Source organism: Thermobia domestica, chromosome 10 (assembly GCF_964235325.1).
Source record: "Thermobia domestica chromosome 10, izTheDome1.hap1.1, whole genome shotgun sequence".
Taxonomy (NCBI): Eukaryota; Metazoa; Arthropoda; class Insecta; order Zygentoma; family Lepismatidae; genus Thermobia; species Thermobia domestica.
Window position 1 is genome coordinate 265,099,215 of NC_137463.1, and position 25,347 is coordinate 265,124,561.

At 37.6% G+C, this 25,347-nt stretch overlaps 1 protein-coding gene across 2 annotated transcripts in view; it reads right to left on the bottom strand.

The window, feature by feature from the left end:
* The window catches only part of CDase (neutral ceramidase), a 324,432-nt gene that overhangs the window by 49,934 nt on the left and 249,151 nt on the right, over nucleotides 1–25,347 (bottom strand). For both annotated transcript variants that reach the window (XM_081729519.1, XM_081729520.1), the window contains exons 7-8: nucleotides 21,158–21,367; nucleotides 4,296–4,418 (exon numbers count right to left, since the gene is read on the bottom strand). In XM_081729519.1, the coding sequence (XP_081585645.1) occupies nucleotides 4,296–4,418; nucleotides 21,158–21,367 (333 nt within the window). The remainder of the gene's footprint in view (nucleotides 1–4,295; nucleotides 4,419–21,157; nucleotides 21,368–25,347) is intronic.

Below are 25,347 nucleotides of genomic sequence, written 5' to 3' on the forward strand. Positions count from 1 at the left end.
CAATGAATTTTTCTTTAGGCATGTTTCTTCCATGAACAATTTCAGCTTTACAATCTGGTACAAGTTGTGGTACCTCATTTCGGCTGCTATGAAATCCACTTCTTGAATCTATAACAGTAGTGATTCGTCTTCCTATCGAACAGGTGTTCCTTTAATGACACGTTCAGCTCTTCTAGTGCACATGTCACTAGAACTTTCCATGTAACACCCTTTTTTCCTGATCCCCATTTTAGGTCAATTTCTGTATAAATACGCACTGCTCTTCTTAGTAGTACGCTCCAAATATGATGAATTATCTACTAAGACTGTACAATTTTCCGCCACATATGATTCAGCAGACTGACTTAGCAATCGTGGTAATTTTATGAAACTTTGGTAGTCCCAGTGATGGACCGTGTTTGTTTGTGTCGTATTCTGTAGGAATTTGGATGAAAATTGATGTTAAGCAGTGCAGTTTTGCAGTGTCACTCTCTTGTCGCAGATCTTTGACCTGAAAGTTTGTACGAAAGCTTTTTAGATAAAATTTCTCGTCCTCATGTCACTTCGTTTTAGGCGTAGTGTATTACACAGAATTTTCGATTTTTTCCAACTGCAATCCCTTTTCTTCTTGCAATTGTTGTCTGTCTAACTGGCTTCTTTTTGATTGCCATTCTTCTTCTGAATAACTGAGAACACGGGGTTCTCAGGGCGAATGTGCTATTATTATCAACTTACAGACAGACAGGATCACAAAAGAATATAACAAATTGTTTAATATTACGGCAATTAAGAAACTACACATTACATACTATATTAAGTGCAATTATCAGTGTGCACATGTAATAAGAATACATACCCTACGCAATAACTTCGAGAGTTTTTTTGATAACTTCATATACCAGCAAACATGTTTGGAAGTTGTATTCATTGTAGAATACCAGAACAAGTATTTTCAAAGCAACATAATAGAACCGCACAACAGTAAAATTATTGCTTTGAAATATTTTCTATTATACCACGGAACAACAAACCACAAATCCTTTCTGGGAGATTTCTCGTTACTGGGAATCCACCATAATATAACGAATGAAAAAGTCAACAAGAATAATTACTATATACTTGTTTTCTATAGAAAAATAAAACAGAACATTGACAGAAGGTCATACTTGTATTTCCATGAAAGTCAATTATTATAAACCCTGTGAAGACTATAAAATACATATTTCCTCTGCTGGTATTTCATGGATCAAGACAAAATTTTCAGTTTAACTTGAATATAAAACAGAACATCTAAATACATTTTATTATTCACCTAATTTGCAGTGTTGCCACGTAATAATTAAAAGAATCGCGAGAAGGGACGCTTTTAAGGGAAATTTTCTTAAATATCCCTCCATTAGTTTTCCTTTATATAAACAGAAATGCCCCGTTCATTACGTAAACTGAAATCCTACAATCTTAAAAATCGATCGAAATATAACTTGTTCCAGTATTGCACTAACGGTCTGATCTACGGTCATTTAAAGAGATCCCATCGATGTCTAAATATACACGGGTGCTAAAGGGTTAAGGGCCCCAGGACCCAGGTGTTGCACTTATATGTTGACCAACAACTATTTTTTTTTTTATTCTACGGACCCTACTTAATATTTCTAAGATAGTGGCAAAAGTTCCCTAGGGGGGAGTTACCACCCCCTTAGCCCTTGGTCTATGGAACCAGTCTCAAAAATATTAGTTAATTTCTTAAGTGATAGTTTTCACTTTCTAGAAATTTACGTAGATTACTTGTAACATTATTGTTTGATTTCTGAAATATTTTGAAAATCATCATCGTAGTGAACCGTAAGCTAATAGAATTAAAATATTAAAGAAATTAAGATCTAAATAAATTGTGTTATATCAATTACAAAAGGAATAGCGAATTCGTCCTCAAATTAAAGGAATGGTTGGAATCTCTTATTGTTACAAATGACATTTTACTGATGACGCAATTAGCTTACAAATGGTAGTATAGTGTATAGCTTTTTTTTGTAACAATATAATTATTTAATTGTGAACATATAAGAGTACTGAGTTCAAAGCCAGACATAATGTGTTAGCTTAACTGTGTAACAATTTTTAGATTCACCCAATCCTGAGCCAATTATAACAGCTCTCTATACAAGATCCCACAAAATACTATTGTCTCCCTCCTAAAAGCTTCTGTAGCCTTTCCTGTCCTTCATTTATTTCATTTTGGCACTTTACATCTTCACTAACAATACTACTTAGGTATCGAAAACTACTCACCTATTCTTTTTCTTCCCTCCTACTTCTATATTTGACACGTTTGTTCGTTCGATTCGTGATATCTTTTCTGATTTTGAAAAATATACCCAAAAAAACTCCTGTGATATTTTAATGAGAAATAACTTACGCCAATTTGGAGGGCTATTAATGAAGTATTTATGTGTGAAACAAACAAAATCGCCTGTTTAGTTTCGGGAGAATCTTCTGAAAATAAACATCCCTTAGAATAAATCCTGTCTTTTTTTTTTAATGAAAAATCGTTTCGGTCACATTATAGGGTTTATAATGAAAAATTTATTTATTTAAGAAATACAAGCAAAACTGTCAAAGTCTTATTTGAGAGATTATTTTGGGAAAACTACCTCCTAAGAGTACAAAGTACTCATAATTATGTATATGTTTCAAAGACTGCGGCAAAGAAACTAGCAGCATAACTTTAACATAAACTTTTTACTCTCAAACCTTTCCTTACAAGAATTTTAATCTTTGTTCTCCGTGGCATGTTCGACCAATGCGACATCCAAATCGATAAATGTTTGGAAGAGAAGAGCAACATTGTCTCAAGCAGCTTGACGGACCCAGACTGGTGTCCTGTGGAACTCTTCTGTGATAGCTTTCCGTAGTTTGGCCAAATTGCGTGTGTGATTTATATGTGATGTTGCTACACTTTGTCCTTTAGAACACCCATAAGAACAGAAAAGTCAGGTGGTGTTCAAATCGGGAGATCGAGCTGGCTACTTCATAGATCCATGTCGACCGATCCAGCGTTTCGGGAATGTTTCGTTCACCCTGTCTGGCATACACTAACAGTTCTAAGTCCAGTAACTGTTATCCCCACTCTCAGGTATACAGGGTGTATCCAAAAGTAGTAGGACTGACTTTTCCCCCGCATGCGCGGAGCAATGTAGGGGAGCTGCAAGACCGGATGTTATGGAGGGGAGCCTTGGAAATAGGTGTCGACCGGCAGCAGTCACCTGCGTGCGTTAGTTGAGTGTGGACCACTGTGTTAATGACATTTTGTTGTGACGCCTCGTTGTCAGTTGCGATGGAGCGAAATTTGAGCAGCGGTGCGCCATCAAGTTTTGCGTCAAACTGGAAAAATCAGCGACCGAAACCAAGGATATGCTTACGCAGGCCTACAAGGAGAATACCATGAGCCCCACAATCACCCCGTAAAAAGAAGGGCAGAATGTCGAAATCGAAAGTGAAATCGATGTTCATTGCATTTTTTGACCGTCATGGCATTGTCCGTAAGTAGTTTGTACCGCCTGGACAGAGTGTAAATGCAAGATTTTACTTGGAAATGCTCATACGGCTGCGAAATCGGATCTCATATGTGCGACCAGACCTGGTGGGGAAATGGAAGATCCACCATGTCAACGCGCCGTGCCACGGCTCATGAATTGGGAGGGATCTCCTGACCAAATTCGGCGTTTCCACGTTACCTCACCCACCCCTACAGCCCTGATGTGGCACCGCCGGACTTCTTTCTGTTCCCCCGTATCAAGAGGCAGCTCAAGGGGCATCGTTTTGATTCGGTGGAAGCGGTCCAAACGACGACGACGAGGGCGCTAAACGGCATCCCGAAGGACGACTTCCAGGAGGCCTTCGCGACCTGGAAGGCTCGCTACCAGAACAGTGTGAATGCCCAAGGGACCTATTTTGAAGAGTATTTAGTCGATGTACCCAAATGTTCAATAATTTTTAAAAAATCAGTCCTACTACTTCTGGATACGACCCTGTACAGTATTGCTATATCGAAACTTTTTGTCCAGAATTACAAATACCACAATCAGTCAAATATTATATACATAATTATAGACCATCCTGTAAACTACCCCTCTGGATCTTATCGTGAAAAATCGCTTAAGCCACATCATAGACTTGTTAATGAAATATCTATTTGTAAGATAAAAAGAAACTCATGTAAATCATATTTGTGAACATTAACAAAAGGAAGAACGTATTTGAAAATAAGAAAGAAAGAACATTAAGATATTTATAAATAATATCGAAATATGACCTACGGTTTCCCAGCTTCTAGTTTGTCGGTTGTAGTACTTGGCTGTCTGTTTGGGCATATCAACATATTGATGAATCGATTTCACAGGGCCTAAAACTTCTTCCAAATTTGGATCATTGTAAATTTCCTGGAAAGAAAAGAATCGTAAAGATTTACAAGAATAATTGGAAAACTAGTAGAACTTTTCCATACTTTTAAAATAATCTCAAAATTCAAGTTTTATCATATATTTCATTTTTCTAACGGTTTAGTACGCGAATTTGTAATTTGTTAATATGAAGCAAGTGTAATTACTCTGTATTCATTGTAGCCAAGTAACTAGAATATTCCTGATGTGAGTGGTCCAAGATTTGACTCCCGGTGCCTCAGCAGTTGTCTGATGCAAAGCTGTGCGCAAAAATGTGAAGACAAAACGACCTATACGAAGCGCATCCAGAGAGTAACTTTTCCATGCGTTCCATAGCTAGAAAACCGTATGTTGCGTGAAGCGACTGCATGCACGTGAGAGTAAGGTCTTAGCATGACGCATGCGCCAACAGAACTTTCCTAGTGCTCCCAGTAGTGTTGTGTCTGGGGTTGAAGATGGACGTTTCCATTCAGCTCCCGCCACGTGTGAAGTGCCAGCAGTGATGAAGTTTTTGAATGCACACAGCATAGCACCGATTGAAATTCATCGTCAGCTATGCTACGTCTATGGGCCTAATGTCATGAGCAAGCAGATGCTGCTGCGTTGCTGGTGTAGACAATTTGCAGCAGAACGCCAAAATGTGCATGATGATTCCTGCAAGCAACCCATGTTTCATTCCCTGTGATGATCCAGTCCAGAAACTCTCCTCCCTCATCGTGGTATCGCAAAAATGTCAATGCTGGCCTCATGCGCCTTGCTTTGTGTTCTGGAGTCAGTTGCTTCGGCATCCACCTGGCACGCAACTTCTTGAACTTCACATGCGGTGGGAGCTAGAATGGGAACATCCATCTTCAACCACTGCCACGACGCTATTGAGAGCACTAGGGAAGTTCTGCTGGCGAATGCGCCATGTTAGGAACTTACTCTCTCACGTATACGCAGTCGCTTCGCGCAACATACGCTTAGAGTGGGAAACTTACTTTTTGGATGCACCTCGTATAATAGGCATTTCTAACTGACCGACATATGACGTAAAAGCAGTTTTACGAACGGAGAAAGAACATAGATAAAAGATAGAGCAAATGACGTAGGAGGATGGAATAAAACCTGTGTTGGCAGTGTACCAGTACTCATGAATAGCATATCTACAAAACTGTCTATGTTCTGGTTTGACTGTCATCAATTTTTCATAGACTCTAGGTTCGTTGTCTGCTCCTTGTTCTATCTGTGTGGTTTATTGAGAATGGAAGACGCATATGATGACGTCAAAGGGCATCCAGTTGGAAATCATTGATTTATATTCATACGTGTCTTCCCACACTCCAAGCTGGGAGTTTGTATGCACTAAGTCACTCCTAACCTCTTCGTTTTGACATGAGAATTATTATCTTCAAACTTGTCCATTATTCTTTCTCCTTTTCTTATCTTCTACCATACCCACTATCACAACCCTATGGTCAGTTGTCCTTAATGTTCTAACTAGTTTAATTGTCTTTATTTATGTATTTCAAATATTTCTTTTCATTCTAGAACTTTCGCTAACAGTTTCTTCACTGGATTTTCGTCCCACCCAGTTCCTTTACTCCTTTCTTCTCCGTAGCAATACTTTGAACATTTCCTGTCGTTTTTCATAGCCCTTCCGTACTGTTTACATGTCTACCTCTTACAACGCAACCCTCCACACAAAATCTTTGATCAGTGTTTTTTCGTAACTCTCTACTTGACGAACCACGAAATAGCTTTTCTTTTCTCTAAAGGTCATTTTTATTCTTGCTTTTCATTCACGTTCACATTTCAGATCTTCATTAATAATGTTTTTCTCCTTTCTAAAGGTTATTTTTGCCATTTCTATCTTCTCTTTTATTTCCTATTCACACTTCAGATCTTCACTAATGATTAGATCCAAAACTACGAAGTATTCCCAGAAAGTAAGTTTCCTTCAGTCAGAGAAATTTATTGCCACAGATAGAGTATAAGTGACACTGCTTTTCAACATATTCACCACCATAATTCAGACATTTGTCATGCTGTGGGATCAGCTTTGTATTTCGATGTCGTAAAAGTGAGCCACCTGGGAGCGGAACCAATGTATTCTAGCTATCTTCAATTGCTCTTCACTAGGATTTACTTACAGCAGAGGAATTTCTTAAGGTGGAAGAAAGCATGACAATCGCTCAGAGCAAGATCCATCTATATGGTACGTAGTCAAACTGTAAAAGATCGATTGTTACAAGCCGTATAGCCTGGATCTTGCTCCGTGCGATTGTCATGCTTTCTCCCACCTTTAGAAATTCCTGTCCTGTCAGCAATTTGATAGTAGACAGTTTGCAGCCTCAATTTCTGATAGATTGTATAATTCACTGTTGACATGGTCACATTTAAACGTTTAGCCACAAGACGTTGTGATAATGGATACTCACAGACCACTATTACCCACAGTGTATCTTACTGGCATCCTCTCTTTATGAGGTCGCATTGGTGTTGTAGGTTGTGGAGAATGATTATGTTCTAGTATGAAGGAGATGATAAACTTTACATGAGAAAGAGCCATGACGCACCCTTCACAAGAGATTTTTTTCTCTACAATGCCTTCCCTCTGTCCACAGTATCTAAGAGACAGTGCGCGCACAGTATACTCTATAAAACTCGATTGTTCGGATAAAAGTCATCAATATTATATATATACTGAAGGTTTACTAAAAGCAATGAGAATTTGGATTATCAGTAATTATATATATATATATATATATATATATATATATATATATATATATATATATATATATATATATATATAGATGGTGATCCGAAAAATGGAAACACCTGAATGAAATTGCAACTTACCAGATTAATATGGTGTCGGGCCACCTTTCGCCTTCAGAACAGCCTTGATGCGACGTGGGATGGAGGCATAGAGGTCGTGAATGGTAGCAAGTGGAATTTTACACCATTCCTCGTGCACGGCACCGGCCAGTTCTGTGAGAGAGGATGGAGGTGGAAATCGTCGCCGGAGTCGTGTTTCCAAGACGGACCACAGATGTTCAATTATGTTGAGATCTGGGGATTGGGCGGGCCAGGGGAGGTGTTGAACTTCATCCCAATGTTCCTCAAACCGCACTGCAACAAAGCCAGCTCTGTAAATGGGTGCATTATCATCCCGGAAGATGGCGTCATTGTCCGGGAACAACATCCGGACCATAGGATGCAAATGGTCTCCTAAAATTGCGATATAATCGTTGGCAGTGATTCGTCCGCTAAGTGTGACCACAGGACCCAATGAAAACCCTGATATGGCGGCCCACAGCATCACCGAGCCGCCGCCATGTTTCACAGTTGGGCGGAGACACTGCAAATTATAAGCTTCTTTGGGCGTTCCCCACACATAAACACGGCTCATGGTTGGGAATAGGGTGAGGGTGACTCATCCGACCATATCAAACGTTTCCAGACCTCAACGGTCCAAGTTGCATGGTCGCGGCACCATTTGCGGCGTGCGAAAGCGTTATGGTCCCTGATGAGCGGTTTGGCACGTGCAACACGACCCCGTAAGTTCATGTCATGTAATTCGCGGCGGACTGTGATTGTCGAAACAGAGTGGGAAAGATGCTGATTGAGTTCCTCCGTCACTTGCTCCGCAGTGGCACAACGGTTCTGTGTGACAATGCGCTTTAATACCCAGCGTGATCTATCACTCATTATTTTCTTCCGCCCACTGTTCCGCTTCCCCGATGTGGTTTTCCCGTGTGTTGTGTAGGCCTTCATCACCTTCGACACTGTCCCACGCAACACATCTAACACAGTAGCCACTGCCGTCACACTCACTCCACATAACCGCGCACCAACAATTTGCCCTCTTTGAAAATCTGAGAGGTCTCCCATTTTACACTACCTCCGTCTGCTGCAGCCACTGGACACTGCTGTTCCACTGCGTCTGACGTGGTATGGAGAAAGACCTAACACACCACCACCAGCGGTCCGGCGCTGCGGGAGCCACGACACCACTGCCAACCCATACATCTGACGTGTTGCCAACTACAGGTGTTTCCATTTTTCTAATCACCATCTATATGCACTTTTGTAATGTATAAGAAATATAGTGAGAGTAATAAATCGAGATTTGATGTTAACAATCATGTGTCTCAAGGATCCCCCGTTTCACGAAAATGTATACGTAATATAGCAAACCACGTATATTAACTAACCAACTATGGCCTATGAAACACGAAGGTTCAATGCCGCGTTCACAAAAGCTCTCCACTGACTTCTATCCTTAGCTAGCTGCATCCAGTTTCTACTTTGTATTCCAAGCTCTGCGAGAACCGTCTTATTATTGTCCTCCCATCTACGCCTAGGACTTCCTAATGGTCGTTTTCCGATAGATCTTCCAGTCAAGACTTTGAAGGCGTTTCTACTTTCTTCCATCCTAGCTACATGACATGTCCACCTAAGCCTCCTAGACTTGATGACCCTAACAATGTTTGGTAAACCGCATAAATTATGTAGTTTCTCGTTATGAAGTTGCCGCCACTCCCCATTCCCGTTCCTCTTGGGTCCGAATATTCGTCTCAGGATCTTGTTCTCAAGTACTTTCAGTCTATGTTCTTCCCTCAGAGTAAGCGACCATGTTTCGCAACCATACAGAACAACAGGTATGATTATCGTTTTATACATTTTAAGCTTCAAATTCTTCGACAGAATTCGCGACGACAAGAGATTTTGAACCGAATAGTAACACGAATTCCCTGCTTTTAGTCGATATTTAATTTCTTCGTGAATATGATTTTCGTCTGTTAATATCGATCCTAAATATTTGAAAGTATCCACTTTATCAAAAGTATTATTTAATATTTTAACGCATCCACAATTTGCCGTATTACGGTCCCGATGCACTTCCATGTATTTAGTTTTCTCTGCATTTACTTCTAAACCCATGTTCCTGCAAGCGTTTAATAACACCTCTGCATTTCTTTATATTGTTTTCCTATCATTCTCTATTAAATTTACATCATCAGCATATGTCATAACCTGGTGAATACCGTTCAACTCTAGGCCCTGGTTGCTATCTTTGATTTTCCTTATAGCGTATTCCAGAACGAAGTTAAATAATAATGGCGACAACGCATCTCCTTGTTTCAGGCTATTTTCGACGTGAAAGCTCATGGACAAAAATTTTCCTACCCAGACTTTACTATGGGATTCATTTAAACATATCTTAATCTAATTAGCTTTCTCGGTATTCCAAGTTCTGTAAGAACGTTGTATAATGTTTCTCTCCTAACTGAGTCGTAAGCCTTTCTAAAATCAATAAATAGTTGATGTTCCGGGGTATTATATTCCCACTTCTTTTCGAGTATTTGGTGAATGCTAATTATCTGATCGACAGTTGATCGGTTTCGTCTAGATCCGCAGTGATAATCTCCAATAATTACATTTGCATATGGGATCAATCTTGCTAATAGAATATTTGAAAGGATTTTATAGGATGTTGACAGAAGAGAAATGCCTCGATAATTATTACAGTTAGTTCTGTTGCCTTTCTTTCGAATAGGAACAATGATTGATTCTTTCCACTCTTGTGGCAATTCTTCCTTGTTCCAGATAAGAAGAATGAGTTTGTGTATCTTGTTCCACAATTTTTCGCCTCCAGCTAAAATTAACTCAGCGGAAAATTAGTCTACACCCGGAGATTTGTGTTTCTTTAATTTCCTTATATGGGCTTCTATTTCTATTCGGTTAGGTTCTGGAATATCCGGTTCTCCTTTTCTCCACGCACATTAGTTTTTGTTTGCGTGTTAAGCAAATCGTCAAAGAAATCTTTCCATCTATTTAAGAGGCTATCAGTGTCAGTGAGAACGGTTCCGTCAGCTTTCTTTAATATATAAGCACGAGCTTGATAGCCTTTCTTAAATTCACTGATCCCCTTATGCATGTCTCGAATATTTTTATTTTTACTATTATCTTCAAGTTCCTTAATTTTAGCTTTCAAAAAATCGCGTTTCTTTGTTCTAAAAGTTTTGGAAGTTTCCCGCCTAATGTCTACGAAATTTCGTGTAGTTATTTCATTCGGATTTTGTAGCCAACGTAATTTTGCCTGTTTTCTCTTCTCTGCTAGTTTAATGCATTCCTAGTCGAACCGTGGTTTGTTACTATGTATTTCCGCGTGTCCCAATTTTGACTTTGCTGAAATTTTAATGCTATCTCTAATTTCAATCTAAGTATCCTCAACATTAGTGCACTCCGAATCTTCTAAAACCGACAATCTATTTGAAACTTCAATCTTGTATTCCTCTATTACCTGGCTTTCTTCTAATTTCTTTAAATTAAATCTCTCAGTTTTCGGACATTGAATGTTTCCTTTATACAACGATAATCTCTCTCGTATTATCGCTGCCACCAGGTAGTGATCAGTGTCACAATCAGCCCCTCTAAACGACCGGACGTCAATTATGCTAGATTGTCTTCTTCTATCTACTAAAACGTGATCAATTTGATTATGTTTTTCCGTCTGGTGATGTCCAAGTGTATTTATGAACGTCGCGATGTGGGAATTTTGTACTCTTCACGATTAGGTTTTTGGATGTTGCAAAGTTCACGAGTCTAACACCGTTCTCATTACTTTCCTTATGCAAACTTTCGTTCCCTATAATCGGTTTGAAAATATTCTCTTGTCCTACCTTCGCATTGAAATTCCCTAATAGAATTTTCATATGGTATCGCGGGAGGAGTTCAAATATCCGTTCCACTTCTTTATAAAAACTGTCTTTTATATCGTCATCCTTATCTTCTGTTGAGGCATGTACATTTAAAACCATAATATCACACCACCGTCCCTTAAGAGTAATAAAAGAAAGTCTGTCAGTAACAAATTCAATCCGTTTAATTGCTGGTAATATTAGTTTATGAACGAAAAACCCTGTTTCTAATTGGTGGTTTTTATTTCCTTCCCCGTAAAAGAACGTAACATTTCCGGAATTCACAGATCCATTTCCTTTCCACCTAACTTCCTGTTCTCCTACTAGGTCCATCCTGTATTTGTCTAACTCACTCGTTTTGGATTTTAACGCGCCTGCCCTATAAAGACTTCTAATATTCCATGTTCCAAATCTCATGTCCATTTTCTTTTGCTGAGATCGTGCCAAGTTATCAGTCCTTGTCCGAGGCTTTTGTGAATGTTTCTGAACAAGTGCCTCTTTTTACAGGATGAGGTTGTTATCCATACCCAAACCTTCAAGCTGAAGGACCACTCCTAGTCGTCTCTCCGCGACTGCTTATTCAGTATATTCGCAGCTATAGTGCTGCCAAAATTGTCTTGATCCATGGCAAAAAACGCGAACTAAAGCTCAGCCCTCGACAGACCCACGCGCTGAGCCGATGAGGGTTCAGCTGTTGATAAGCGAGAGAAAGGGAGTGGAATTCTTTCAGCCGATAGCAGCGCTTGGAACGGAAGACTTGGTGTCAAGTCAATGTTGTATATCTTTATATTTGGAGGCCTTCTTCTCGATCCGCATGCGCCATGCCATGGTGACAGGAACCCACGTTAACATATATTAAATACCAGACGTAAAATAGCAACCATGAAGATGCACCCCCTAGAAAATTTTCTTCGGGCGCCCCTGTTAACAGTGCTTGTGGGTATTTGTAGTAGTGGAAACTGTTAAAAGGAAACAGAATGCGTTAGTTTTCTCAAATTACTAATTTAACAGTGACATGCTCCTCCAGATTCTGTGCGAACCCTTGTAGAGCAGAATGTATTCGCCGAAATTTATTTCCTTATCCAATCTCAATAGGTTTGTAAAAAATTTACACAGAATTAATCAATCCATGTCTTCCTCATTAGCAATTCCATTCCAAAGCAGTATACATGTATTTTATTCCTTTTGGAAATTGTAGAGAAAATGTTTCTAAAGCGACCTTTTCTTTCCTAAGAAACATTAAAAAAACAAAAAAAGGTTTATATTTTCAGAAAATACATTCCCCTTTGTGAATAAAATAATCAGATTTTCTGAGCAGCGGTTAGCATAGAGACGAACCCAATAAGCAGATTAAGTTTTGCACTGTTTTAGCATTTTCTCTATTCCCTACTCCCTCTCTATTCTCCATTCAATGTCCTTGATAGATTCTATATTTTCTTTTTCCTCTGAAAGTTCATTATATTATATTACGCGGTACCATAGATACAGGCTTTCTCAACCCAGGAGCAGATCAGGCAAAATTTTCACCCGGGCAAGGTTGCTTTATTTTAAACTCATTTTTCAAAAAGAAGAATTAATATTCAAATACATTATGTAAGTCCACTCTTTCTTCTACGTGCCATGTCTCCATTTTTGTCCATACACCCCCCTCCCGCAATACTATGAAACTCTTTTCTTCCATGATGAAGTGGAAAAAGATTATGTAATTGACGCTATTTTATAAGAATATAAACCAAAAAAAAAGTCAATAGGAAAGACGTCATAAAATTTACATTTGAGGCTCGTTTTGGCGCCCCCTGACTGTGGCACATCGGGCAGTCGCCCGGATTGCCTGGCCCTTGGTCCGCCCCTGCCTCAACCTTATTTATTACTATGACCTCCCATTTATCTCAACATCCTTGAAGCGACATCCCTAAATAATTATCGGTTTGTAATAACTTTTATGGTTATTTCTTTCTTCTTTTACTTCAATTGTTTTTTAAATTATTCTTTATTTGAATTCATTATTTTATTTACTATCCTTCGCTGTATTTGCAAAAAATATATCTATCAAAATTCTCTTGAAAAATATTTTTACGGCACTACATCGTAATTACATTTACAGTATATTTTTCGTCTCATTTCGCAACTCCGTGTATTCTTCTCGCATCCCCTCCCCCTAGGATACCGACTCCCAGGTTGTGAAACCTACAATGGAGAAATTGCTTTGCTTGTTCTAGTGAAAGCATGACAAATTCAATTTTAAAATAACAGCCTATTCAACCTTTACAACAACAGCCAATTAAACCTTTACAACAACAGCCTATTCAACCTTTACAAAATATTCCGTAGCTTTCAATGTTTGTGTAAGAGCAAGGCATTATCTCCTATTTACGAGGTGCATTCATGTTATAACTCTATTTTTTCTTCCAGGACCCTTGACAGACAGAGACGTGTTGTTTTAAAATACACGAGCACTCGTCAATACGTGACAGGATGGCAACATTATACGCCACACAGAACTGTAGCAGCACGGATGAGAGTAATGACTCTCTTTGATATTTAACGACAGTCGTCGTCGTTTTCTGATAATTGGTCGCCAATTGAATGAGACATGTGATGGTGGTATCATGGATGTGTTTGATGTGCATTCGTGAGTGTGGATAGTTGAAAGAAGGCAAAACGTTGTGTAACAACAAACCAAGATAATCTCGGCCTCGCACAAACAGGTCTGACGACAGTGTGCACAGATCCCACGGAAATGCCATCTTTGGAAGTGATGTGTTCCACATTAATTCGGATATCCTCCAACACAACTTCCTCCACTAGTTCGAACATGTCGTCAGACCAGCCTTTGCGAGGCCGAGATTGTCTGGGTTTGTTGTCACACGACGTTCTGCCTTCTTGGAACTGTTGCACCCATCAATGCACATTAGACACGTCCATGGCACAATCAAATGTCCCCCTCAAGTGGCAATGAATTTGAAGCGGTGTCACTCCACGCAAACGGAGAAAACGACGAGCATCGTATCAAAAACAGTTCTGTCCGCCGTACTGTGCTGCCATCTGTCACTCCTTGATAAGTGCTTACTTATTTTACAACAAACCACATGTTTCTATCTGTTACCGTCCCGAGAAAAACATGAAGATGTTATAACTTAAACGTTTGCGTATGTAAAAATTCTACACAGCAAACTACTGTATCAATGTTTCTTTGGATGGGAAGTATGTTCTTTACGTAAATATATTTGTTTCTGAGATCAACCAGAGGATCCCCTGACACTCCCGTGCACTGGAGTAGATTCCATTATATTAGCTATACATTATATTTTAAATGTAAAGTTAGTAAATTTATATTACAGAATCCGAGGATAATTTTAGTGTTAGGGTTGCTTGTTCTTTTTAATTACCCTCTCTAAAAGTAATTTTGATTATTCTGTAACACTTTTATTCGCCTAGCTTAAGTTAGTTGATTTATTGATTAGAGTTTAGCGTTCTATTTCAGCTCCGAGGCTATATGAGAGGTGGACCTACAGTTTTATGGTGGAATGCGAACCACCGTAATGAGTTCAAATTTCAAAATCTCACACCTGGAATCGACCGGGCTCCCCGTGTACCAAAAGCACGTCCACTAGCAACTGGACCAGCGAGGTGGTCTTTAAATTAAATATTAGTCCTAACAGCACATTCGGTTGGCCCGTAGTCGGCAAATGTGCGTCATCTTTACGAACTGGTAATTACAGCAAGTAGCAGTATCACGTGTACATCAAGTGAAAGAATTTTGTTTGTATGACATCATATGTTCTCAATTAATATTTGAACTGGAATTGGAAAAGTATTTTAACACTTCCGGTTTTAATAGTGAGATAGCTGCTTAAACGGGATACATTTCTGGGACGCTTAATTGATCGCAGGAAAACTCTTCTTCCTATTTGTTACTGGTTTTCCTCAATGGCGGTCATTAAAACCGGAAGTGGTTCATTTCTGCCATATTCCGGTTGAATAGAAAGTTGAGAGAGAAGATAGCACCTAATTTTAGAATACAAAATCGATAGCAAAGAAAACAACGCTTCTTGTCATCTCTAATCATTTTTCCTGTCTGTAGTTAAATATTGAAACCGGAAGTTGAACTGAATTTCTATCACTTCCGGTTCTAGTAGGGTGTTAAGAATACAGATTAAATTTATTCTTAGGACACGTAATTAAATGCAAAAAAAATATTCATGCTATCTATTACCATCTTTGATCTATAGTGATTACCGTTAAAACCGGAAGTTTATTATTTCTACCACTTCCGGTTTTAATATTACTTCCATCAACCAACTCTATTTCTAACTTTTAACCCTCTACATTCTAGCGAAAATTGATGGAGATCTATCTAGTAGGGTATAAAGTTCTTGAAATTTTCTGCGGATACGTAGAGAGACATGGTAAATAACAAAGGAGTTTTGATTGTCAGCCAACCAACAATTCCCTTGATTTTATTCATTAGTTTCGACCTCGTGGTCTCAATTGCAGTTCTACTTTTTTCGCAGGGGCTTCGTTGGCACACGCTTGGCTAAGCAAGCAATGTAGGTCAAACATTGGCAGTCGGCTAGCCAATCGTTTCCCCGAGCCTACTGTCTGTGTTGCTAGGGAGAATATACAGTATTATAATGGTCTACATCAGGGTTTCTCAACCTGCGGGTCGTGAGAGGGTTCTATGGGGGTCGCAAAGATAAGCGGAAGACAAATATAATTAGAATCTAATACCGGAAAATATTTTTAAATCTTTCCAAATACCACTTGTCATATTTTTAAAATTTACAGGAAACACCAAAAACTTCAATGACTAAGGTAGACTTTGCAAAAAAAAAAAAAAAAAAGTTTTTGAGCCATTACACCAGTGAGACTTGAGTGAGTTTTGCAGTTTATTCAAGATTAATATGTGCATCTCGCCCACAAGATCATAATAACATAAAAAGTTTAAAATTGAGAAAAACTGACTTAAGTGGTATTTCGAAAGGAGGTTTTCATATTATTTTGAATTTTGGTCTGCTAGGCATATTTTTATTTTTATACGTATTGTGAAGAACAACAAAAAGTAGGTCTACTGAACACTTTCAACAAGTGCTGAGTTGTTTAAAAATAGATTCAAACGAAAGTGGTACGATATGAAACTAATGAGAACTGTATATTGAAATAGGGGTCTAACTAGAAAAGTACAAATGCAACAAAATCTGCAGATTCAAATACAATCAAAATTGTAATCTAATGAGATAAGTACGTGTGTGAGCGAATAGTCTTTTTTCCAACAAGCTGACGACACTGAAGGTAGATTTTTGGTGTGAGATTTTGTTTGTTTCCTAAATTTTAAATATAAACAAGTTACATTTAACAGTTTTGGTGATACTGAACACATACACAACAATGTACCAAATTCACAACAATATGAGGTAACTCAAATATTAAAGTATTCAATAACTCTCGAAAATTAAAATATTCAATTACTTTTTAAACAACTGTCCAAATTTTAAAACCAAAATCAGAAATCGTTTTATTTTTTTTTTATCATATGACCCAAAATTAAGGCTTATGAAGTTTCAAGATTTTCAAACGACCCCCATTTTGTATGTCGAATCGAATTCGATAACACTGTTCAATAACGAAAATGTAAATTGAACAAAATCAGCTAATTCTTATTGATTTTGTGGTGATGATCACGAATTTGAAAGTTCTTTTCGAATATTAGCTCTACTTTTCGTTTTACAGGCATGTCTAATAATAACGCTTTAAAAATAAATATATTCGCTTCGTTTGGGGTAAAATGTTACACTATCCGGCAACACTGGAGAAACTATATGAACGCTTGGTTTCATTGTGTTCCTTATCTCAGTAGTGTTCTGCTATTGTTAGAAAAGACAGGTTTAGTGCAGTTATCAGCGTTTTGGGTGTGACGTTTGTGTAGTGCAGGATATAAAAATACAACTACAAGTACGCAAAAATACTGGTATTTCGAATGTATATTTTTAAATAGTTGTCGGAACTATTTCAAGCGACATTTTGAGGATTTCAATAAACAAAAATGCCGCGAAATTGTGTAAACAGTGCGGATAGCTTCTGCTACGTGTGTGGGGAAGTGACATTTTCCTCACAAAAGCAGACTATAACACCACTAATAAGAAAAGCCTATCAATATTAATTTGGTTGTAAAATTGGAGACCAAGATAAACCTTGGGCACCCCACATTGTGTGTAACACTTGTGCCAGCAATCTAAGAAATTGGATTAATGGGAAGGGGCGCTCAATGCCTTTTGCAGTGCCCATGATTTGGAGGGAGCCAAGCGACCACAACAGGGACTTATTTTTGTATGGTTCCTTCCGTCAAGAAGGGAATTTCTACGAAGAAGAAGCGGGCGTTGATCTATCCTAACATTCCTTCTGCAATGCGCCCTGTTCCACATGGAGAAGGACTACCTGTTCCTGACCCACCTAAAGAATACGATCTTTTTTCTGATGATGATCAAGAAGTTGAAGCTCCTGAATCAAGTACTTCGAAGGACCCTACGTTTGTTGTAGAAGAACCTCCATGTGAACCACAAAGACTTACTCAAGAGGAACTAAGTGATCTAATCAGAGACTTGGACCTCTCAAAAAGCAAAGCCGAAATTTTAGTTTCACGCTTAAAGCAATGGAATTTATTGCAGGAAAAAGTAAATATTTCAGTGTATCGGAATAGGGAGAAGATGTTCACTTCATTTTTTACTATGGAAGACTCACTTGTGGCATGTACAGATGTAAATGGTCTCATAGGGCACTTAAAATTAATTACGAACCTACGGAGTGGAGGCTCTTTATAGATTCGTCCAAGGTGAGTTTAAAGGCAGTGCTTTTACATATTGGAAATGAACTTCCTTCAACTCCTGTAGGTTACGCAGTTCATATGAAGGAATCTTATGAAAACTTGAAACGTTTACTTCAAGCCATTAAATATTACGATTTTCAATGGCTCATTTGTGGTGACCTTAAAGTAATAGCACTGTTGCTAGGTATACAGTTAGGGTATACAAAGTATTGTTGCTTTATATGTGAATGGGATAGTAGAGATCGTGGATCTCATTACCGCAAAAGTGATTGGAGTACCAGAGAAACTCTTCAGCCGGGAGTGATAAAATGTGCAGCATGAACCACTGGTAGATCGTAACCGAATTTTGCTTCCCCCTCTACATATTAAATTAGGTCTTATGAAAAGTTTTGTTAAAAGCATGAACCAATAGGATGAGGCCTATAAGTACCTAAGAGGACAATTCCCTCGATCAAGTGATGCCAAAGTTCAAGAGGGTGTTTTCATTGGGCCACAGATTAGGCAACTATTCAAAGATCACAAGTTCGACGAAATTCTCCAAGGTGAGGAGAAAGCTGCGTGGGAAAGTTTGAAGAGTATTTGTTCACAGTTCTTGGGAAGACACCGAGCAACAAATTACAAACAACTGGTAGCAAAGTTGTTATTGTGCTACGAAAATCTTGGTTGCAATATGTCTCTGAAACTCCAGTTTGTTCATTCACATCTAGACTTCTCTCCCGAAGATTGTGGAGCAGTAAGTGACGAACATGGTGAGCGTTTCCATCAAGATATTGCAGCCATGGAGAAGAGATGAGGGAAAGTGGAGTTCTAACATATTGGCCGACTACTGTTGGACTATTGCAAGGCATGCTCCAGATGTAACCTACAAAAGGCAAGCCAAGCGAAGACGCTCAAAATAAAATAAACATAATCCTGTACAAGGGATACTTGAAACTTTTGTCTACATTGCAGTGTAGTTCTTGCACAAAAAGGTATTTGTACATATTTTTCATGTTTTGATGTTAATACTGATTTTTATTACGGAATTGTTAATGTTTAACTTGACCACGGTTACTTTATTTTCTGTATCGCTGTGAAACTGGTATTTGCGCAATTTTGAAAAAGGAAGTACAAGGGTATAGAAAGCTACAGGTTAGGGTACTTCTTAACTCCCCTGCTTATCACATCACAGTGAAATAGATAAAAAAAAAGTGAAATGTAGGTTTTTACAAGGATTTTGCTTAAATGTTCTATAAATATTAATACATTTGTATATACAGCTACTGTTGTACAAGGGCGTTTTTTCACAACCTGAGCTAAGAAAATTCTTTTATTATCATTTCCTTTCATATTATGCTTAAATGAATGTAAAAATCGCAATTTCAAAGAATTTACATACTTTCGATCAAAATTTGTTGAACAGTGTAATTGAAAATGACTGAACTGACCAAATTTGGTTTCAATCCATTCGCTTTTAGGCAAGATACTGTATCAACTATATATTAGAAATGATTTTCGCTATTATGGAAATAGATGGATATTGTGAGATCTCCGCAATAGGTATATTAAATCCTGGTAAAAGGATTTTATTCAACTTAATTATTTCTACTTGTAAATTCCCCCAGTAAATGGAAAATAACAAAAGTCTGGCCCATTTCTAAGACTAATAATGGTAAAGATCTTCAAAATTATAGGTCTGTATCAATATTGAGTATTTTTGCTAAAGTGTTTGAATCTATTCTTTATAAACGAATTGAAAACCACATAAAACTATCAATTTCAGAATACCAGCATGGTTTCGTCCAAGGTAGATCAACAGTCACAGATCTCAGTATTCTTAACAATTTTATAGCAAGCACTCTAGATCAAGGTGGTCAAGTAGATATTATCTACACCGATTTTGCGAAAGCATTTGATAGAGCAAATCACAATGTACTAATAGAGAAACTTCGTCAATTTAACTTCTCCGCAGAGTTAATTGGGCTGTTCCAGTCGTATTTGAGAGACCGAAGGCAGTTCATTGTATATAAGGGGTACAAGTCAGCCGAATACTTGCAACTATCTGGTGTTCCACAAGGGTCAAATTTGGGTTCTCTAGTATTTGTTATATTTATAAATGATCTTTCTAGATGTATAACGTATTCCCACAAATTGTTCTATGCAGATGATCTCAAACTTTTTAGATGTATAAATTCCATAAATACAGGGGGGGAATCATGTTGAATTCCTCCCCTCCAACAAGATATAAATTTAGTAGTAAAATGATGTCAAAGTAATTTATTGAATTAAATATTAGTAAATGTAAAATCATGAGTATTACAAACCGTAAAAACCAGTGCACTTTAAATATTCAATTAATGAGACTCAACTATGCGTTGTAAGTACTGTCAATGATTTAGGAGTAATGTGTGATACGAAATTTACATTTGAACCTCATATTGATAACATAATAAATGAAGCGAACAGAAATCTTGGGTTTATTCTAAGAATTAGTAGGGAGTTTCGTAAACATGCCACGCTTCAAAAATTGTATCAAACTTACGTTCGATCCAAACTAGAATATGCAACGCTTGTATGGAACCCAGATACAAAAAGTAACCCACTAAAAATAGGAAAATCCAGTCCAAATTTCTTGGATATCTTGTATATAAGGAAAGAAACATTTTCTCAAGAAATGAAAAGTCTAATAAGAATTTTGAAACTCTAACCCTCAAACAAAGAAAGTTATCTGACATGATGTTTTTGTATAAGATACTTAATAATAAGCTAGACTGCAACGAATTGCTTTCGAGCTTCCAAATAAACGTTCCAGATAGAAAAACACGTCCAGAAAACTATAACTTCTTTTATTGTGCAAAAGCAGGGACGATTATCCTAAATAAGTCGCCAACATAGAGGATTAGTGCAACCTACAACAGACTCTTAAAAATGACAAATAATATAGATATTTATACTGATTGCCTCACAAGGTTTAAAAGAGAAATTGTAAATATATTATATCATGAAAGGTGAACACTGTAATTGGGTATAATACCTGTTGTGTTCTGTTTCAATAAATAAATAAATAAATAAATAAAATGGGGTCGTAATAGGAACTAGGTTGAGAATCACTAGTCTACTTGAGAAAAAATCTTTATCGGCGTAAGAATTATTATGATAAGTTATGTAGTTTGTGATTTTTTAAAAAGTTTCTAGTACTTATCAACAACCCGGTCTTTGGATTTTATGGTTAACACTGATCTTACCAATGCTTTCCTATATTGCCTTTCTGCAATGATTTTTGTGCTGTCAAACATATCTTTTCCAGGACCAAAAGCCACACATAACTCATTCCTCCCGTTACAAGTACTCGTTAATAGATCACAAGGCAGTCCTGTATCCAGACAATGTGGGCCTAATATGTTCGGGGAGACATCGCCCAAATTGGTAGAGGCAAATGCTGCGACGAACTGAGTCTGCAAAAGTAAACAAAAATAAATTAATAAAACAAAATACAAAGTAAAATAAAGTAGTTAACTCTTGGACTCAATATTTACGGACAACGTTGGTTTCTTCATACATTATATTCAGGGAATTAATATTTTATTTTTAAAACAGAATGACCGTGAAATTACAATGTCGAATATAAGAACCTACTAGATAAAGCAGTGATAGTTATGATTGCTGACTCAAGACCACCATTGCTACATGGAAAGAGGGCCACCCCCATATAAGTTCGCAACTTCTGCAAGTTAGACCTGATATAGATTTATTGTATTCTTAAGTACAACAGTGTATGTTCTCTGCAGTTGGAAGAATCAGTTTCTGTGTATCAGTAACAGATAGATAGGCTTGCCGACGTCCCAGTTTGACCGGAACAGTCCCGGCCGGTTTCGTGTCTAGTCCCGGTCAGACGAAAAAATTTAGTTTCTAGTCGCAAAGTTATTTAACAACTTCTAGCACTTTTTCCATTGAGAAGTTTAATGGAAGGATCAACACTGAGAGGACTAATGCTCTGCAAAATGAACTTTGCAATATATATAAAGAAAGATTCATTCAAGTGAAAAGTATAAGCCTGAATAACTTGTAGTAGTTCTTCCTTTTGTCCTCGTTTTGTGGATGTGAAACTAGTTAAATTTTGTCTTGCTAAAAAGAATTATATGCATATATATTTCAGCAGAGGTCTTGAAAGAAATTGAACTGCTTGAAAAATTAGAACATCAATTTTGACTAGTGAACAGTAAATTTTGAAACTAAAATACCCCATACTGATTTCTGCATTATTATTAATATTTTGAACTAAAAAACTCATATATGTATATTACTGTGGCGAGGTTTTCTCCGTACAAGATTTCGGTCTGCAAGTTTTGGCCGAGTGAAATTTGATCCGTGATGTTTTGACCAAGCGAGATTTCGGGCGACGAGGCTTAAACCATGTAAGATTTTGGCTCTCAGGATGTTGGGCGGCGATTTCGATTCCAAGATTTTGGACTATGCCCTCCGGCACTGAACGATTGCATCTGCTAGATAGACGGACACTCATTGGGTGGATGGGAAACGGTCCACAGATGTCCATTTTTAACGAATTTCAACCGACCTCGCGCTCATTTTGTACGAACTTTCAAAAGAACTTGTGCCCAAATTGAAATTGGTTGGTTGAACTGTTGACATTCAAGAAGTGTCTGAACAGCTCTTAAAGAATAAAACGTAATTTTAAAAATAAGAAGAGGAGTTTGGTAGTAAACCTACAAACATTTTGAAACGTTTTTTGAAATTAGATTAGAAGAAATCCTTCGCCATTTTGTTTATAAAATTGCAGAAAGCTGGGTGAAGAGCAAAATTAGATGACATTGCTAGGCTGATTAGTTTCTTTCCATGCAGTACAAATATTATAAACTAGAAGCATCAGAGGATAGAGAAACACTAATTATTACATCTCCCTTAGGCAGCTTAATTAAACAACAAATGTTTAAGCTAATGGATTCCACAATGAGAAGGCGTTTTCTTCTAACTGTTCTCGCTTGGTTAATGGAAACCATAACAACAACGTGTCGCTTAATTAGATTGGATTCCCCATGAATCAAAGGTTACAGACTATTTTAATAGAAATCATTGAGTTCATTGTAAACAATGCGTACAATGATCCCATGATACTTTCTTCACCAATTACAGGTCTTCATTAACTTTACTCTGCTTTCAGTTTTAATATAAATATGTACAAACCGAAAAAGTATGTTTATGGATGGAAGGATTAATTAGTCAATGGTTTTGAGTTTCGTTTCACAACACGGGGATACATGTGAAACACACATTTTAAAAGTGTTATCTGCACATTTCGGGAAATAATTATCCAAGCAGGAAACTTGGTAAATTAGGATCGTTTCAGAGATTTTAAAATTGGAAATTTGACCGGAACTGAACTTTTCTGCCTAAGGTTTTGTGTAATTATTACAATTAACTTACAATTATAAATAATAGGACGGCGCGGTGGCTCAGTGGTAGAGCGTTCACCTCCGGTGCTTGGGGTCCCTGGTTCGATCCCAGCTCGCGCCGTGTGGACTTTGTGGTAGACAAACACCATGCTCCTAGTTTCCTCGGGGTTCTCCCGTTTCCTCCCACTTTCTCCATTCCACCATTTCATTCATTTCTCGCCATCACCGTCTCCTTTAGCCTAACCGGCATAACCGTAGGACGTAAAACTCAAAAATTTCATTTCATTTCAATTAGAAATAATACATCAAATGAAAGAATAACTTAAAAACTTTTGTACGCTCTCTTGCGCATAAACTGTTTCCTCCGTCTCCCGTTAGAAAGCGCTAGTAGTAAAGATGGCGACTAGTAAGCAGAAAGCTTTTTGTGTTTTACATTTTCCAAAGATTGAATCTATAGTTACAGTGCAACCGTCTGTATAGAGAATTTTAACGAGACGCTTACAACTGCGTCCTTATCATTTGCAGTTCCTACAATCTTTGAAGTGTACACAGTACGGTTTATGTGCCAAATTTGCTAATGAAATGTTTCTGCATGTATGATGAATCGACATTTCACCTTAGTGGGATATGAACACTCGTAACATTCGCATCTGGGGGTCGGTAAATCCCCAAGAGATGGATGCCCCAGTTGTAATGAGACTCCCCTAAATTGAGTGTGTTTTTGCCATATCCCAGCGGGAAGTTTATGGCCTTTCTCGCCTATCGACTCGATGTATGCCGTGTGACGAATAGTTCTCACATTGAACACTTGTAACAAAAGCTGTTTGAGTTGTTCTTTGTGAAAACAAAACTGGATTTTAAATCATATTTCCGGTTAGAAATTTAAAAAGGAGAAATTTTTCATGAAAAGAAACACTTTTACACGTAGTATTGGAGAATTATTTAAACTTTGACCACCTATTTATCTGTATCTCAAATAATGTATAGTAGAGATGCAAGGGCTCGGAAAAAAACCGGCTTTTTTGAAAAAAAAAAAACTGTTTTTTCTGCTTTGCTTTTTTGCTTGGGAAATTTTGGGCTTTTTTTTTTTTCAAAATTCTGCTTTAAATTGATAAATCAGACTTTGTTTCGCTTCTCTATAACACAAAAAGTCATTTAATTAGTGTTGCTGATAATAATATAAAACCTCGAAAATAAACTATGAATTTCGAAAAGATATTTCAAACAATTTTTCTTCAACATATTTACATTATGAATTCCACAGGATTAACCAATGTATATAATAAGAATTTTTTAACCTCCTATATACAAAAGTAAGCAGAGTTGGCAAGAACCATGGTTGTTTTTGAAAATGCCAAAAACCCGTTTTTTGGGGGATGTTTAAACCAGGCTTTTTTGGTTTAATCCAGACTTTTTTGATTTAGATTTTTTGCTTTATGTATTTATATTACATATTCACAGAAATAAGTTTGTTTCGCCTTGGTGTTATTATGCACCAGCGGGGTTATGCCGGAAGAACTCCCATAAGCGTGAAGAAGTCCGGTCAGTAAATTTCTTAAATTGAGAATCTCCCGCCCTAGCTATCGGGAAAATCCCGTCATTACATGAAATGTACGACAATAACAGGAAAATATGCTTTGCATGTAAAATTTAAAGGTCAAGGTATCAATCAGTACGCTAAAACTGAGGTATTAAATTACAAATTTAGTACGTAGATATCATTGAAAGTCCAATCCAAGCTAATGTTGGAAGCTACGCAGACAATCGATAAATTTTGCCATATTCTATCAATATATTTAATCAATCTTGGCTTCTTTATAAAACAACAGGCATTTAGGCATGCAGATATACACAATTTGGTTTCGTTTCGCATGTTTAGGCTTAACATCCTTACGAAATACCGAGGTTATCAAGGAGAAGACTTTCGCTTAAACTGACATCCGAACCGCTACTTGGTTTACGCATGAAAGAAGGATTGTGGTTCGACCGAGAATTGAACATGGGACACCTTGATTAAAAGGTGA